Here is an 18954-nt window from a genome sequence, read left to right on the forward strand (position 1 = left end):
TTCGCCCGCAGAGCGGAATTATGATGTTGGGAATAGGGAGCTTTTGGCCATGAAGTGGGCGTTTGAGGAGTGGCGCCATTGGCTAGAGGGGGCTAAGCATCAGGTGGTGGTATTGACTGACCACAAAAATTTGATTTATCTTGAGACTGCCAGGCGCCTGAATCCTAGACAGGCGCGCTGGTCTTTATTTTTTTCTCGCTTTAATTTTGTGGTGTCATACCTACCGGGTTCTAAGAATGTTAGGGCAGATGCCCTTTCTAGGAGTTTTGACCCGGACTCTCCTGGTAATACTGAACCCACAGGTATCCTTAGGGAGGGAGTAATTTTGTCGGCCGTTTCTCCTGATCTACGGCGGTCCTTGCAAGAGTTTCAGGCGGATAGACCGGATCGTTGTCCGCCTGATAGACTGTTTGTTCCGGATGATTGGACCAGTAGAGTCATCTCTGAGGTACATTCTTCTGCATTGGCAGGTCATCCCGGAATTTTTGGTACCAGGGATTTGGTGGCAAGATCCTTCTGGTGGCCTTCCCTGTCACGAGATGTGCGAGTCTTTGTGCAGTCATGTGACATTTGTGCTCGGGCCAAGTCTTGTAGTTCTCGGGCTAGCGGACTGCTGTTGCCCTTGCCTGTTCCTAAGAGGCCTTGGACACACATCTCGATGGATTTTATTTCGGATCTGCCTGTTTCCCAGAAGATGTCTGTCATCTGGGTGGTCTGTGACCGTTTCTCTAAAATGGTCCATTTGGTTCCTCTGCCCAAGTTGCCTTCTTCTTCTGAGTTGGTTCCTCTGTTTTTTCAGAATGTTGTCCGATTGCACGGTATTCCTGAGAATATTGTTTCTGACAGAGGTACCCAATTTGTGTCTAGATTTTGGCGGGCATTCTGTGCTAGGATGGGCATAGATTTGTCTTTTTCATCTGCTTTTCACCCTCAGACTAATGGCCAGACCGAGCGGACTAATCAGACCCTGGAGACATATCTGAGGTGTTTTGTCTCTGCTGACCAGGATGATTGGGTTGCTTTTTTGCCATTGGCAGAGTTCGCCCTCAATAATCGGGCCAGCTCTTCCACCTTGGTGTCCCCGTTTTTCTGTAATTCGGGGTTTCACCCTCGATTTTCCTCCGGTCAGGTGGAATCCTCGGATTGTCCTGGAGTGGATGCGGTGGTGGAGAGATTGCATCACATCTGGGGGCAGGTTATGGACAATTTGAAGTTGTCCCAGGAGAAGACTCAGCGTTTTGCCAACCGTCATCGTCGTGTTGGTTCTCGGCTTTGTGTTGGAGATTTGGTCTGGTTGTCTTCTCGTTTTGTCCCTATGAGGGTCTCTTCTCCTAAGTTTAAACCTCGGTTCATCGGCCCTTATAGAATATTGGAGATTCTTAATCCTGTTTCTTTCCGTTTGGACCTCCCTGCGTCCTTTTCCATTCATAACGTTTTTCATCGGTCGTTATTGCGCAGGTATGAGGTACCTGTTGTACCTTCAGTTGAGCCTCCTGCTCCGGTGTTGGTTGAGGGTGAGTTGGAGTACGTTGTGGAGAAAATTTTGGACTCTCGTGTTTCCAGACGGAGACTCCAGTATCTGGTCAAGTGGAAGGGTTACGGCCAGGAGGATAATTCTTGGGTCAATGCATCTGATGTTCATGCTTCTGATCTTGTTCGTGCCTTCCATAGGGCTCATCCTGGTCGCCCTGGTGGATCTGGTGAGGGTTCGGTGCCCCCTCCTTGAGGGGGGGGTACTGTTGTGAATTTGGATTCTGGGCTCCCCCGGTGGCCGCTTGTGGAATTGGACTTGTCATCCTCTTTCCTGTTTCACCTGTTTCCATCAGTAGTGGGTGTCGCTATTTAAGCTCATTTCTCTGGTGGTTTCTTGCCGGTCAACAATGTTATCTGATGCCTCTCAGTGCTTGTTCCTGCTTCTGACAACTACTAGATAAGTTGGACTTTTGTCCATGTTTCGTTTTGCCTATTTGTTCCAGTTCACAGCTGAAGTTTTGTTACTGTGTCTGGAAAGCTCTCGTTGATCAGGGATTGCTACTCTGGCGTTATGAGTTAATGCCAGAGTTTAAGGTAATCTCTGGATGGTGTTTTGTTAGTGTTTTTCTGCTGACCATGAAAGTATACTATCTGTCTTCTGCTATCTAGTAAGCGGACCTCAAATTTGCTAAGACTATTTTCCTGCTGCGTTTGTTGTTTCATCTGAACTCACCGTCATTATATGTGGGGGGCTACTGTCTTCTTTGGAATATTTCTCTAGAGGTGAGCCAGGTCTTATATTTCCCTCTGCTAGCTATTTAGGTCTTAGGCCAGAGCTGGGCATCTAGCAATAAATAGGAAATGCTACCTGGCTATTTCTAGTTGCGCGGCAGGCTTAGTTCATGGTCAGTATAGTTCCATCTTCCGAGAGCTTGTCCCTCTATAGGCTTGCTATGATCTCTGCTTGCAGAGATCATGACAATGACCACTGACTGCTCTAATTTGGGTAGTTAGCCTGTGCCTCTGTGAAAGTTAACAGGGCACAGAGCTTTGCTTTCTCGGCTGCTCTGCGAAGCTAACAGAGCTGGTTCATACCGCCATATAGTGCTGCCGTTTCCTAGCAGCAGGTTTTCCTGCACGGTGGACCCCGGGCTGCGAACGCATCTGTTTCAATAAAACATTTATATTTACTCGGTGCGTTCCGCTAGCCCTAACAATAATGCTGGGAAATTTGCATCACCTGGACTTTCCTAATGATGATAGTGAACAAGCCATAATTCTAAAATGCTAATTAAGGTCTGAAATCTTGGTCAAAGTTATCTTAGCACAAAAATCTCCCTTTTAGAGATCATTTAATCTTCATCTTGCTTAACTGTTTACAATAACAGTAATTTTGACCAGGGGTTCCCAAGTTTTACATGCCACTGTATTTCTTTCTAAGTGTGTAACATGACCATAAATTTACAATATGTATGCTATTCAAGAAAAAGAAAATGAGAGGAATAAAATGTAGTGATCCTTATGGAATGAAAATACAGTATATATTATTTCTTAATGGTTCCAGAGGAAGCAAAAGGCTTGGTTCGCATCATATTTTTGAACTATAGCATAAAAGCAGAAAGGCATCCCAATACAAATATATTATGATTAAGGCCCGAGACACACTGGTGCGAGATACGGCCGAGTCTCGCTGGTTAAAAGCAAGTTGTGGCACCTGCACTCCGGAGCAAAGCGTGCAGCTCCATGTATTGCTATGCAGCTGCACGCTCCGCTCCTGAGTGCAGGTGCCACAGCTTGCTTTTAACCAGCGAGACTCGGCCGTATCTCGCAGCAGTGTGTCTCCGGCCTAATATGCAAACTGGGAACGGGAAGTAATTATGTTGCAGGCTTATTTTACTCTGATAACTTATTTTTTTTTAAATTTACAACAGAAGCTAATGGGCACAGAAAGTAATTGTATAAAGATGTTATACAATTACATGTTGTTTTTAACTTGCATGTTGTTTTAACTTGTACTGGTGCTGGTACTTTTTTCTAATCTTGAAAACAACATAACCTTTCAACAGGGTGCAAGAAATCGGTGCGTATACAATGTATGTAGTACTGCTTTACCTTTAGCAATTAGATTATCAATGTTTCTCACATTGAAGTAAATGTTCACTGTCATTTTGACAAACTTTGCATAAATTAATAGTAAAAGTGAATATAAAAAAAATTTGGAATACATCTTATTGGAGATATTTCCTTCTTTCCCTACTCATGAACCACTTGTTCCTCTCTTGCCTCTTGAGCTCTTCCTCAGCTTTAAAAACAAATAAACAAACAACAAAAACAGATCAAATCAAAGCAAGATGGAGTGCCAGAACAGAGACGTGTCAGATTACACCTGTTTTTATATTCCATATAGAGGGGAGGGAGTGATAGAAGAAGTAAGGAGAAGAGTGATACACTGACAGAGAAGCACACACACAGATGAAGCAGCAGTTTTCTATTAAATTATTTAGATTCTCCCACAACTGTATTCACAGCCACACAGCTGAGTTTTGCTGTATAATGTCTTTCATGCTGCTGCTACTGCTCTCTGAGTGCTATTTATGGAAATAAGAACAGATATCCTGATTCTAGCTGAAATCATAGCAGCTAGTCTCTGCCCATGAATTCAGAGAGAAATGCATGTTGAAGATAGAACCTGCAGAGGGAAAAACTGGTGAAAAGTGCTGGATACATGTCATATAATAATCAAAAATTGTATTTTTTCTTAGGTACACATGCAGCGCCCCAGAGTCCTGGTCGTTGCAGTAACGTCGCTCTGCCACTAAGCGGAGTGATGTTACGTCTGATGGCACTGAAGGAGTTCATCTGACCAGGTATCACAGACACCAATACACTTCACAGTCTGGCCTCTAGGGGGAGCTAAGGGTTCTATGTATTAGGCCACTCCTCACAATCTGGTAAAACTGGGGGTTAGGCAGAAAGTTAGACAGAAGCACAATGAACCTCGCTTCTTGTCCTTTCTTGGGGTACCGCCGCTATCTCGTGCAGGCGCGGTCCCGTAACGTTCTCTCTGTTCGCTAGGCCTCTGTCAGGATCCCACCCCTGACAGGGACCCCCCTGAGTCTCTCCCCGCAACACCCTCTGCCACAGGGTGTTGCCTGTTCGATTCCCAGTCAGCTTCTGTCTAACTTTCTGCCTAACCCCCAGTTTTACCAGATTGTGAGGAGTGGCCTAATACATAGAACCCTTAGCTCCCCCTAGAGGCCAGACTGTGAAGTGTATTGGTGTCTGTGATACCTGGTCAGATGAACTCCTTCAGTGCCATCAGACGTAACATCACTCCCCTTAGTGGCAGAGCGACATTACTGCAACGACCAGGACTCTGGGGCGCTGCACACACATGACAACCTTTTCTGAAAGGTTGGCTTAAATGACTGGTACTCTATAAGGAAGCACATCTGTAAAAAAATGTAATAGCTAAACCTGGGAAAATGGTAGTGTAGTGTCAGGCTATGTGCTCACGTCAGGATTTCTGGCAGAAATTTTCCTGACAAAAACCGGACATTTCTGCCAGAAATCCACATGTGTTTTTACCGCGATTTCACCACGTTTTTGACGTGTTTTTTGTGCATTTTTTGTGCGTTTTTTTCCAAATGCATAGAATTGCGGGAAAAACGCGGAAAATCCGCAAAATTAATGAACATGCTGCTTTTTTTTACCGCGATGCGTTTTTTTCGTGGAAAAAAACGCACCATTTGAACAAAACGTGCAGAACACATTCTAAATGATAGGATGCATAATGTATGCGTTTTTAATGAGTTTTTATCGCGAAAAAATGCGAAAAAAACTCGAAAAAACCTGAACGTGTGCACATAGCCTCGGTGTATTAGTTTATTGTCAGGTATCCACCTCTGTTCTGTTCCACTTTTGAGTCAGCTGATGGCTATTCAGAATTTCCGGTTTACTTTGCACTATATGGACCTGATTCATCAAGATTGATGTTGTTCATGCCAGTCTTAATAAGAAATTCATGAAGAGGTGAATGCAATGAAAAACATCAGAAAAGAGGCATGCACCTCTGTGTGTGCCTTGCCACAATTCCTACCGCAGCCCTTGCTGGAGTAAGATTTGTAGTGTATCAAACATCATCACTAGTCATTAATTTGATGAGGGGCAGTCACCATGCCCCCATTCCTCCCCAGCTCAGCCATGAGATGCCCGAAGTAACAAAACTTAGGCGCAGCTCCAAGTTGTGAAGACTTCTTGCATGAAAGCTTTGATGCACAGGGCCCTATGTGTGAGAAAGAAGTCTCCTTTAGGGCTCATTTCCACATGCGAGAGACAAAACGGTCCGATTAACGGACCGAAAAAACGGAGGAAAATCGTGCGATTGTCATGCGAGTGTCATGCGATTTTTTAATCGCAACATCCATATGACATCCGTATGACATCCGTATTGCTGTCCGATTTTTACGCACCGGTGTCCTTTGAAAAGCCGGCAAATCAGTGCTGTGTACAGTAAAATCACACTGACAGGTTAGAATAGAGTAGATATATACACATAGAATAGGTATATATACATATATATATGTCAGTGAGACACCTATATATGTATATTTATATTTAATGCATCGCAAGATAGCATTAAAGCCGCTAATTCAATTGCCGGCTTTTCATTTCTCCTTCCCAAACCCGACAGGATATGAGACATGGTTTACATACAGTAAACCATCTCATATCCCCCTTTTTTTTCCATATTCCATACTACTAATGTTAGTAGTGTGTATGTGCCAAATTTCGGCGCTGTAGCTATTAAATTTAAGGGTTAAATCGCGGAAAAAATTGGTGTGGGCTCCCGCGCAATTTTCTCCGCCAGAGTAGTAAAGCCAGTGACTGAGGGCAGATAATAATAGCCAGGAGAGGGTCCATGGTTATTGGCCCCCCCGTGGCTAAAAACATCTGCCCCCAGCCACCCCTGAAAAGGCACATCTGGAAGATGCGCCTATTCTGGCACTTGGCCACTCTCTTCCCACTCCCGTGTAGCGGTGGGATATGGGGTAATGAAGGGTTAATGCCACCTTGCTATTGTAAGGTGACATTAAGCCAGGTTAATAATGGAGAGGCATCAATTATGACTAGTGTTGAGCATTCCGATGCTGCAAGTATCGGGTATCGGCCGATACTTGCTGTATCGGAATTTCCGATACCGAGATCCGATATTTTTGTGATATCGGGTATCGGTATCGAAACAACATTAATGTAAAAATGTGTAAAAGAAAGAATTAAAATAAAAAATATCGCTATACTCACCTGTCCGACGCAGCCTGGACCTCAGCGAAGGAACCGGCAGCGTTGTTTGTTTAAAATTCGCGCTTTTACTTGGTTACGTGAATTCCCGGCTTGTGATTGGTCAGGGCGGCCATGTTGCCGGGACGCGGACCAATCACAGCAAGCCGTGACGAAATTACGTCACGGCTTGCTGTGATTGGTCCGCGTCCCGGCAACATGGCCGCCATTAACCAATCACAAGCCGTGACGTCACGGGAGGCTGGACTTGCGCACTTTTTAAAAAACGCGCGTGTCCAGCCTCCAGTGACGTCCCGGCTTATGATTGGTCACGGCGCCATGTTGCCGGGACGCGGACCAATCACAGTAAGCCGTGACGAAATTACGTCACGGCTTGCTGTGATTGGTCCGCGTCCCGGCAACATGGACGCCATTAACCAATCACAAGCCGTGACGTCACGGGAGGCTGGACACGCGCGTTTTTTAAAAAGTGCGCAAGTCCAGCCTCCCGTGACGTCACGGCTTGTGATTGGTTAATGGCGGCCATGTTGCCGGGACGCGGACCAATCACAGCAAGCCGTGACGTAATTTCGTCACAGCTTGCTGTGATTGGTCCGCGTCCCGGCAACATGGCCGCCCTGACCAATCACAAGCCGGGAATTCACGTAACCAAGTAAAAGCGCAAATTTTAAACAAACAACGCTGCCAGTTCCCTCGCTGAGGTCCCGGCTGCGTCGGACAGGTGAGTATAGCGATATTTTTTATTTTAATTCTTTCTTTTACACATTTATATGGTTCCCAGGGCCTGAAGGAGAGTTTCCTCTCCTTCAGACCCTGGGAACCATCAGGAATACCGTCCGATACTTGAGTCCCATTGACTTGTATTGGTATCGGGTATCGGTATCGGATTGGATCCGATACTTTGCCGGTATCGGCCGATACTTTCCGATACCGATACTTTCAAGTATCGGACGGTATCGCTCAACACTAATTATGACACCTATCCATTATTAATCCAATTGTATGAAAGGGTTAAAAACACACACACACATGATTAAAAAGTATTTTAATGAAATAAACACACAGGTTGTTTTAATATTTTATTGCTCTCAAACCATGTGATGACCCTCGCTTGGAAAAATAATAAACCAACAATATACATACCTTCAGATGACATGTCACGTCCCACGAGGTAATCCATCTGAAGGGGTTAAAATATTTTACAAGCAGGAGCCCTGCTAATGCAGCTGTGCTCGTGCTTGTAAGCCCCGGGGAATGAAGGAAATGTAGGTCAATGACCTATAGTTACCTTCAGTCGCGGTGATGCGCCCCCTGCTGGTTGTCACATACAACACATATGTTGTATGTTGTCACATACGAAATTTTGCACATACACACTACTAACATTAGTAGTGTGGAATATGCAAAAAAAAGGGGGATATGACATGGTTTACTGTATGTAAACCATGTCTCATATCCTGTCGGGTTTGGGAAGGAGAAATGAAAAGCCGGTAATTGAATTAGCGGCTTTAATGCTATCTTGCGCTGCATTAAATATAAATATACATATATAGGTGTCTCACTGACATATATATATGTATATATACCTATTCTATGTGTATATACAGTTAGGTCCATATATATTTGGACAGAGACAACATTTTTCTAATTTTGGTTATAGACATTACCACAATGAATTTTAACCAAAACAATTCAGAAGCAGTTGAAGTTCAGACTTTCAGCTTTCATTTGAGGGTATCCACATTAAAATTGGATGAAGGGTTAAGGAGTTTCAGCTACTTAACATGTGCCACCCTGTTTTTAAAGGGACCAAAAGTTATTGGACAGATTCAATAATTTTAAATGAAATGTTCATTTTTAATACTTGGTTGAAAACCCTTTGTTGGCAATTACTGCTTGAAGTCTTAATCTCATGGACATCACCAGACGCTGTGTTTCCTCCTTTTTGATGCTCTGCCAGGCCTTCACTGCGGTGGTTTTCAGTTGCTGTTTGTTTGTGGGCCTTTCTGTCTGAAGTTTAGTCTTTAACAAGTGAAATGCATGCTCAATTGGGTTGAGATCAGATGACTGACTTGGCCATTCAAGAATATTCCACTTCTTTGCTTTAATACACTCCTGGGTTGCTTTGGCTTTATGTTTTGGGTCATTGTCCATCTGTAGTATGAAACGACGACCAATCAGTTTGGCTGCATTTGGCTGGATCTGAGCACACAGTATGTCTCTGAATACCTCAGAATTCATTCGGCTGCTTCTGTCCTGTGTCACATCATCAATAAACACTAGTGACCCAGTGCCACTGGCAGCCATGCATACCCAAGCCATCACACTGCCTCCACCATGTTTTACAGATGATATGGTATGCTTTGGATCATGAGCTGTACCATGCCTTTGCCATACTTTTCTCTTGCCATCATTCTGGTAGAGGGTGATCTTGGTTTCATCTGTCCAAAGAATGTTATTCCAGAACTGTGCTGGCTTTTTTAGATGTTTTTTTAGCAAAGTCCAGTCTAGCCTTTTTATTCTTGATGCCTATGAGTGGCTTGCACCGTGCAGTGAACCCTCTGTATTTACTTTCATGCAGTCTTCTCTTTATGGTAGATTTGGATATTGATACGCCTACCTCCTGGAGAGTGTTGTTCACTTGGTTGGCTGTTGTGAAGGGGTTTCTCTTCACCATGGAGATTATTCTACGATCATCCCCCACTGTTGTCTTCCGTGGGCGCCCAGGTCTTTTTGCATTATTGAGTTCACCAGTGCTTTCTTTCTTTCTCAGGATGTACAAAAAATAGCAAATAACTCTGTATATAGATGAGCAACACAGATGTAACCACTAGAACAATTAACTCAATACAGCACAAGTGGAATTAAAACGTAACTTTTACTAAGATAATATAAAAGTACAAATCAAAAAAAAGCCACCCAAAAAAGTGATATAAAACCACATGGGGAAAGGTCTCAACAAAGGGACCTAACAGAAAACCCCCTAAAAGGATTCAAAAAACACCGCCTGCAGAGGCGCTTGCAGATGAAAAGCAGACCAATATATGATTCAAAAGCTAGCTACAAGAAACAAATACATATGAGTCATGAAGCAATAGTACATATAATTGGTTGCATGTAAATAGAGAGATATTGCACAATGGCAAAAAACATAGCACCTATACCACGGTGTCATTAGTTAGAGTCATGGTAAAGAAAATGGAACATTCTCACCAACTCCAGGATAAATAGGCAGGAGACACGGAACACCTCTTGTTCAGGCCACGGTCCAGAGTATGAAAGAGGGAACTGACAATACCCTGTCATTCCCTATGGGGCTAACAGTAGTTAGTTCTTTCTCAGGATGTACCAAACTGTAGATTTTGCCACTCCTAATATTGTAGCAATTTCTCAGATGGGTTTTTTCTGTTTTCACAGCTTAAGGATGGCTTGCTTCACCTGCATGGAGAGCTCCTTTGACCGCATGTTTACTTCACAGCAAAACCTTCCAAATGCAAGCACCACACCTCAAATCAGCTCCAGGCCTTTTATCTGCTTAATTGAGAATGACATAACGAAGGGATTGCCCACACCTGTCCATGAAATAGCCTTGGAGTCAATTGTCCAATTACTTTTGGTCCCTTTAAAAACAGGGTGGCACATGTTAAGGAACTGAAACTCCTTAAACCTTCATCTAATTTTAATGTGGATACCCTCAAATGAAAGCTGAAAGTCTGAACTTCAACTGCATCTGAATTGTTTTGTTTAAAATTTATTGTGGTAATGTCCATAACCAAAATTAGAAAAATGTTGTCTCTGTCCAAATATATATGGACCTAACTGTATCTACTCTATTCTAACCTGTCAGTGTGATTTTACTGTACACCGCGCTGAATTGCCGGCTTTTCAAAGGACACCGGTGCGTAAAAATCGGACAGAACTCGCATGGTCTTGCATTGGCGAGTCTCGTCCGAGACTCGCAGAAAATCGCAGCATGCTGCGATTTTTTTCTCAGTCCGATTTCGGCTGAGAAAAAAATCGCAAATGAAAAGACACCTATTGAATAACATTGGTCCGAGTGCAATCCGATTTTTTATCGGATTGCACTCGTCCGTTTTCCTCGCCAGTGGAAATGAGCCCTTAGAATGTAAGCCTATGTAGGTTTGTTCTGAATCTCCATAGGTTTACATTGTAAAATTACATCTGGGTTTTCTCGGACAGTCTGAATTGCTGTCATGTCACTCAGATGAGGAGCAGAGCGGTGGTGGATACCAGAGAAAACTGTGACTGGGGAATATAATAACATACTGATACTACGATGCACTAACTTTATAAACTAAGGTTTAGCAAGCAAAAAAAAATAATGGGAGTCCTTTAACAACAATGGATAATGAAAACAGGGGCTGTAACTTAGACCCCCAGTGGCTGTAAAAATACATCAGGGTCCCACAGTTGTTCACTACACCTTGCCTAAGTTTACTTACACAAGTGCATAACACATATCCCTCTTATCTACTAAACCTACTTACCAGGGAGAAAAAGGAGAAAGTGGCCTTCTAGGTTCACAAGGATATAGAGGAGTTCCTGGACTCACAGGTGCCAAGGTAATGTGCATTTTGTTTTTAAATAAATTAGTTTTCAATAAAAAATTTAGTATAGTACTTAAACTTTTATTGTTTATTAGCTTTTTAAATTGAAAGGGCTTATATAGGAGAAAAGCTGATATATTTGCCACTAAAAACATTAGCACCTTGAATACAGACAAAGCTCAAATCCTGGGAGAGACCCTCCCACATAAGAAAAATCTGAAACTTGACCCAGGCTGCAAACTTTTTTCCATTCGCATTTTTGGAGGTGCTTTATACACATTCATGACCTAATGTATTAATCTGATACTAGTATATGTAAAAAAAAGAATAAAATCATTGATTCTATGTCCTAGCCTTTAAAGGGACTCTGTCACCTGAATTTGGAGGGAACAATTTTCAGTCATATGGGCGGGGTTTTCGGGTGTTTGATTCACCCTTTCCTTACCCGCTGGCTGCATGCTGGCTGCAATATTGGATTGAAGTTCATTCTCTGTCCTCCATAGTACACACCTGCGTAAGGCAAGATTGCCTTGTGCAGGCATGTACTACGGAGGACAGAGAATGAACTTCAATCCAATATTGCAGCCAGCGGGTAACGAAAGGGTGAATCAAACACCCAAAAACCCCACCCATATGACTGAAAATTGTTCCCTCCAAATTCAGGTGACAGAGTCCCTTTAACTAGTGCCTATCACCACTGAATTTAAAGAGAGCCTGTCAATATGCAAAATAAATTATATTAAGAATATCACTATGATACACTTTAAGATTTGGAAGGTTATTATCGGTATAGATAGCTGCTGATACGCACATCATGTGGACTTTTTTAGACTGTTCACAAATGTCATAGCAGCTCTGGTCTCATTTCTCTCTGTCATATGGGTCAGTGCATTAACCTCTGCACCCACTGATTCAAATTAATAATGTCCGTACTTTAGCTGCCACTTTGTTGTGTGTCAGTGTATAGGTGTACTCATAAATGCTCATAGAATTTAATTTATTCAACTATATACTGTACCTACTTTTGGGTCACTCACTATGTGCTTTGTGGTGGATTTTTAATATTTAATCACTCCACAGCCAATTTCTGTTTTTTAACCTTTGTTTTTTCATCCCCTTCTTCCAACAGCCATAACATTTTTAATTTCATAATTTCATATGAGGGATTTTTTTTTTCTCGAATGAGTATTACTTTAGAAAGACACCATTTATTTTATCATGTCATGTACTGGAAAATGGGAAACAAATTCCAAGTGGCAAAAGAAATGCAATTTCAGTATTGTTTTGATTTTTTTAATTTACCATGTTCACCATGTTTTAAAACTGACCTGGCAATATGATTCTCCAGGTCAGTACAAATACACAGATACCAAACATGCATTGCCTTTTTTTTTGTTTAAGTGTTAAAAAAAAATCTGAAGTTTGTAAAAAAATAAATACATTTTTGCTTGACAGCGGCATTTAAGGCTTGTTTCACATTTACGTTCGGCTGAGCTGCGGAGGGCCGCGTACTTCCTCATTAAGCTCTGCCTACTTTCTCACTTCTTCCGTTTAGCTCCCCCTACTTCAGCATGCATCCTGTGTACCAATTTTTAACATTGGGTGGGCAGGACTTGTGGATGCATGCGGATGTATGCGGATACGTCGTTTTGACGGGCCCACCGAACGCCCAGAAATGGAACATGTTGTGCTCCCATGCAGTCAGTGGGCTCATCAAAACGCCGCATGCGGACTGGTCCGCATACATCTGCATGTCCTGCATACCCAATGTTAAAGATAGGTATCCAGGACGCATGCAGAAGTAGGTGGAGCTAAATGGATAATCGCAGCTTCTAGTCTCCCATGGAGACTATTGCAGCAACTATAAAGTAAAAAAAAATGTTTTTACAAATATTTAAAAAATAAAAAATATAAAAGTTTAAATCACCCCTCATTCACCTCATTTAAAATAAAACAATAAAAAAATAAAAAATACACCTATTTGGAATCACATGATCTATTAATATATAAAAATAATTAATCCAATCGGTAAATAACGTAATGAGAAAAAAGTCAAAACGCCAGAATTACATTTTTTTGGTCGTCTCAATATTGCATTAAAATGCAAATGACGGGTGATCAAAACATCATATCTACACCAAAATGGTATCGATAAAAATGTCATCTCAGTGTGCCAACAATAAACCCTCACCCAGCCCCAGGTACCTAAAAATGGAGATGCTACGGGTCTCAGAAAATGATGCCATTTTTTAATAAACTGGATTTTCTTTTCACCACTTAAAGAAAACAGAACCTATGCATGTTTGGTATCTATGAACTAGTATTGACCTGGAGAATCATAATAGAAGGTCAGTTGTAGCAATTGGTGTACATGGAAAAAAAACAACATTTGGAATTGCAATTTTTTTGCAACTTTACTACAGTTGAAATTTTTTTCCCGTTTTCCAGTACACGATATGGTACAACCAATAGTGTCATTCAAACGTACAACTCGTTCCTGCAAAAAACAAGCCCTCACATGGCCATATTGACGGAAATATATAAAAATTATATTGATAGAAAATTAAAAAGTTATGGCTCTGGGAAGAAGCAAAATAATAGAAATGCAAAAAACGAAAATTGGATGTGGCATGAATGGGTTAATAGTCCACTTAGGAGACTTAAAGATGTGATTGTCTGGTCGCTTGTGCTATACATAACAGTGCTTCCTAAGTACACAAGGTTAACTCTGGCTTTTACAGCAGTATCTTAATAATGGAGGTAATAATGTGGGTCTTCAGCAGATCCTCAGTGTCATGGTGACCCATTGGCACCCCGCAATTGTGTCACGAGCATGCCAATGGGTGCTTGAAATTATGCACCCCCAGCTGGCGTTTGTTAAGCGCCACTGTCAAAGATTGACAGTGATATTTAACAGGTTAATAGCTTTGCTCCACCTTCATCTGTGAAAAGCACAAGATGGAGTGCAAGCTTACATCAAAGGCAGGGACACGGCATACATGTACATCATATGTCATGAAGGGCTTAAGTATGTCTATACTCATCAATACTCTTTCTTTCACACATTCGCAAAAGCATCACAAACAAAGCAGATGTACACAGCGGGACAGGGTGACTTGTATTAGGCCAGGGTCACATTAGCGTAGAAAACGGATGAGTGCTATGCGATAAAACATCGCATAGCACTCAGACCACTGTTAATCTATGAGGCACCTCACATCATCTTTTTTTCTCATGCGTACAGCGATTGTACTCGTATATCACCCGAGTCTCGCCAATGCAAGTCTATGGGTGCGAGAAAAAAATGGACACCACACGGACCATCCATGTGACTTGCGAGAAATATGCACACATTTTCCTCATTTCAGCCCATTGAGCCATTAAATTCAATAGGGAAAATCAGTGAGAAATGTAAAACCATACGCATTACACACGGATGAGGATGACCATACGAAGAACACTTGTGCGATGCTCAGCAGGGAGACTCGGACCAATTTTTCATATATTAAGTGTGACCCCGGCCTTAGAAGTAGGAAATGCTCTCTGAAAAAGGGACACTTGGGATACTTGTGATTCACATAGAACCAAGAAATGCTTTCTTATCAGCCCCAATGTTTCTTTTTGAGGCACTGTTTAGTGGATGCAATTATATTCACTAATGTCAGTCAACTAGTGTGTTCACACATCCTTTTTTCCAGTACCGGAAAAAAACGGTATTGAGATGACAGTGTCGTGTGTGTAATACTTGCGGCATACATGTGGCAACCGTGTGCCGTCTGTGTGCCTCATCAGTACCACACAGACAGGCGCCAGGTAAGAAGCACTACAGTAAGCGCTGTTCCCCGGAGCCGGGTACTGAAGACCTCTCTCATCATGCTCCCCTGCTCTGCTGGTGATCAGTGTGATCAGGGGAGAATTATGAAAATTATCCCATCATCCTACACCTGCTGCCGCTGATAATATTTACAGCAAGAGTGGCTTATGGGAGAATTCAGTAGTCATCATCCGCTGCCTGCGCTATAATAAAATAAATAGATGAAAAAAACGGCGTGGGTTCCCCTCTATTTTCTATAACCAGCCAGGCAAAACTCACAGCTGGGGGGCTGCAGCCCTCAGCTGTCACCTTCAGCAAGTCTGGTTATCAAGAATAGAGGGGTCCCCACACAGTTTTTTTTTTTCATTTATTTAGGGGATAATGATGAGAGCCGTCTTCAACACCCAGCACCGGGGAGCAGAGCTTACTGTATCGCTTCTTCCCTTCCCTGGCACCAGTGCATGTCACACGGATGACATCACAGTGTATCACCCGAGTGCACGTGTGCGGGACGTTTTGTGGCCTGTGTTGACAGTAAAAAATGGACATGTCAGTGTGTTTTGCACACGGACACACAGTCCATGGAAACATACATACATGTGCACAGACCCATTCACTTGAATGGGTCTACATGTGTCAGTGTCTTTGATATGTGTGAAAATTGTCACCATACGTAGCGGAGACACGGACGTGTGAAAGAGTCCTTACATTGTTTTTGCTTTTACATATTAGTGTCTCTGCACATTTGCTCTCTCCATAAAACAGTTAAAAGTCATTTTTTTATTTTCTCTTTTGATTTTTATAGGGTGATAAAGGAAATCAAGGTGAACGCGGTATTCAGGTACAAGTTTTATAACTGTAATAAAATCTACTATAACATAATGCCGCTCCTGCATTTTTTTTTTATTTCCCTGCTGGCATGGTCATCATAATTTAGTTAATCTGAGGCTAGTCTTATACTTACTAGCTGCCGTCTTCAGCTGTTCCCATTGTTGCTCTGTCATCTTGTGAGCACAACTTCTGACTGACCAGAAGTCAGAGTTAATGGTCACAAGCTCTCAGTGCAAGTCTATGAGAGTCTCATTCTTACATTCATAGATTTACATTGAGTTGTGACTTCTGCAAATAATGGAACAATCTGTAGGTCGCAAACTGCTGGAGATTGACCACAGTGGCGCTAATGAAATTTGAAGACGTCTGCTAGTAAGTATAAGACTAGAGGAGGGCACGAAGATTGCTATCAACACATCAGAGTTGCAATAAATAAAAATGCAGGAGTGTTACTTTAAAAGTAGTATCTCCACTATGCCATTAATAAAGTATTGGGTAAATAAAACAACAACATGCTACTGGGTGGGAAATACAGAAACTGCAAGAAAATTCATCACCGACCAATAAATAAATGACTACAACCAAGAAAAAATCTACTAAAAAATGCAATTTTTATTAAAGACTATATAAAGAAAAAATGTCTCATCTTAAAAAAATCTTCATACACAAAAATAGATAAAGTGAATTCACACATGAAGAACAGAAGGTGGGATATGCAGGAATGAGACTGGACACAATGAAGCAGGCAATGTAAAAAAAAATGCATGTAGAAATATGTAATAAGATTATACCTAAAAGTGGCTTACTACTGGCAAGCTTACAGAGTGGAAATGCATACAAATTAATAAATAATAAAAATCAAAGTAAAACAATAAGGGCAGTACATAAACAATTGGTGTACATATGGAGTAGGTCCTAAACCAGCAGCAGGGTGCCAGACCTAGGTCTTTGTGATTCAAAGATATCTGCAAGCATGTTTGAGGACATAGTCTCTAAAAAGAAATTTTTAATTCAGTTTTTCTGTAAAATAAAATGAAGGATAAAAATAAAATCAAGGAAAACTTTGATGATTGGCCTTATGTAATTGAAAAATGGGTAGGGCTCACACTCTGTATAGGTATGATTTCTTTCTCAGAAGGAACTTCAACAATTCATAGAAGGCAACCTTTGGCACAGAAGATTAAACAGTAGATATCTGTTTGAAGATTTATTCATGAATAGAGATGGGTGAACCTGAACAGTAAAGTTCGGGGTCCATATTAAACACCTATTGTTTGGGCACGGACACCGAACACTGACTTCACCAGGAAGTCTGTGTTACTGTTCAGGTTCGGCACCAAGAACACCGGGTGTTTCTTGCGTTGTCATGGCAAACACTGCCTTTGATCAGCGGTAAAATGATTCCCGCCGGTCAGGCAGCCGCAGTTCCCATGCTGTGAAATGACATTGTGAGCCCGCACCTGTGATCAGAGGTAAAAGTTTAGCTCCTGTCACTGGCATCAGCTGATGGGACTACTACTACCATCAACATACAATTGCTGCATCAATAACAGCAAGAGCAGGAGGCAGCTGATGAGAGTATTCATCAGTCGGCGCCTGCACACTAAATAAATAATTAAAAAAAAAGTTGTGGGTTCCCCTGTATTTTTGATAACCAGCCAGGCAAAACAAACAGCTGAGGACTGTAACCCTCAGCTGTCAGCATTTGCAAGGTTGTTTAACAAGAATAGAAGGGTCCCCACAATGTTTTTTAAAATTATTTTAAAAAATTTTAAAAACCAGCGTGGGCGTGTGGTCCCCCCTATTTTTGTCAACCAGCCAAGCTTAAGCAGACAACTGGGGCTGGTATTCTCAAGCTGGCAAGAGGTCACGGATATTGGCCCTCCCAGCCTAAAAATAGCAACCCGCAGCTGCCAAGAAAAAGTGCATGTATTAGATATACGAATTCTGTCACTCTGCCTGCCTCTTCCAACTTGCCCTGTGGTGGTGGCAAGTGGGGTTCATATTTGTGGGGTTGGTGTCACTTCTGTATTGTCAGGTGAAATCAAGCCCATGCCTTAGTAATGGAGAGGCATCCATTATTAGCAGCCACAGACGTAGGCTGATGAGAGTAGGAGTCCCATCAGCCTATGCCAGTGACTGGAGGTAAACTTTTTACCTCCAATCACAGCTGCAGGCTCACGCTGTCATTTGACAGAGTAGGAACCATGCTGTCTGACCAGCGGTAATGATTTTACCGCCGATCAGAGGCAGTGTTTGCTGCACTTTCATGCACATGACAGCATGGCAAACATTAGATGTTCAGGCCCCCCCATTCAAGTGAATGGGGTCCAAGTTCTGGTTCGGGTACTGTTCTGGCTCCAAAAGCTGAACTTTTTTTAAATGTGGGGTCTGCCCATCTCTATTCATGAATTCATTGACTATATGAAAATACAGAAAAATGTTTCCAACATTTTGGCCTAGGTTCTTTATCAAGGATATCTGTAAATCATAGGATAATTCAAAAAATGAACAATTTAAACTTATTTTCAGAGTAATGAAAATCTCTTTTTAAAAAGAAAAAAATAGAAGTGGAAAACACTAAAATATAAGGATTGAATGAGTTCATGAATAAAGCTTCAAACATATATCTACTGTTTTATTGTATGATTTACCGATATCCTTGATAAAGGCCCTAGTACGAAATGCTGGAAAAAAATTCTGTATTTTTGAAATTCTTTCTGAGCATGAATTCATTCTTATAGTGCAAACCATACCCGTTTTTCAATGATCTACTGTAATGTTAGGCTACGGCATACCCAACACAAGAATAGATGTCATTGTACACCATCTCATACAATCAACCTTAAGAGGAGGACATTATATCACGTATCGTTATCTCTGGGCATTTTCTACATACACCTGCAAAAGAACTTAGGACCTGTGACCACGAAAGGGAATTAAGACAGAAATTGACCCTGGAATTGC

At 41.9% G+C, this 18954-nt stretch overlaps 1 protein-coding gene across 1 annotated transcript in view; it reads left to right on the forward strand.

The window, feature by feature from the left end:
- COL21A1 (collagen type XXI alpha 1 chain) overlaps nucleotides 1-18954 on the forward strand; it is a 614795-nt gene that overhangs the window by 545766 nt on the left and 50075 nt on the right. The window contains exons 21-22 of the mRNA XM_077290009.1: nucleotides 11286-11357; nucleotides 15962-15997. Of these exons, the coding sequence (XP_077146124.1) occupies nucleotides 11286-11357; nucleotides 15962-15997 (108 nt within the window). The remainder of the gene's footprint in view (nucleotides 1-11285; nucleotides 11358-15961; nucleotides 15998-18954) is intronic.

This window comes from Ranitomeya variabilis, chromosome 2, assembly GCF_051348905.1.
Source record: "Ranitomeya variabilis isolate aRanVar5 chromosome 2, aRanVar5.hap1, whole genome shotgun sequence".
NCBI lineage: Eukaryota > Metazoa > Chordata > Amphibia > Anura > Dendrobatidae > Ranitomeya > Ranitomeya variabilis.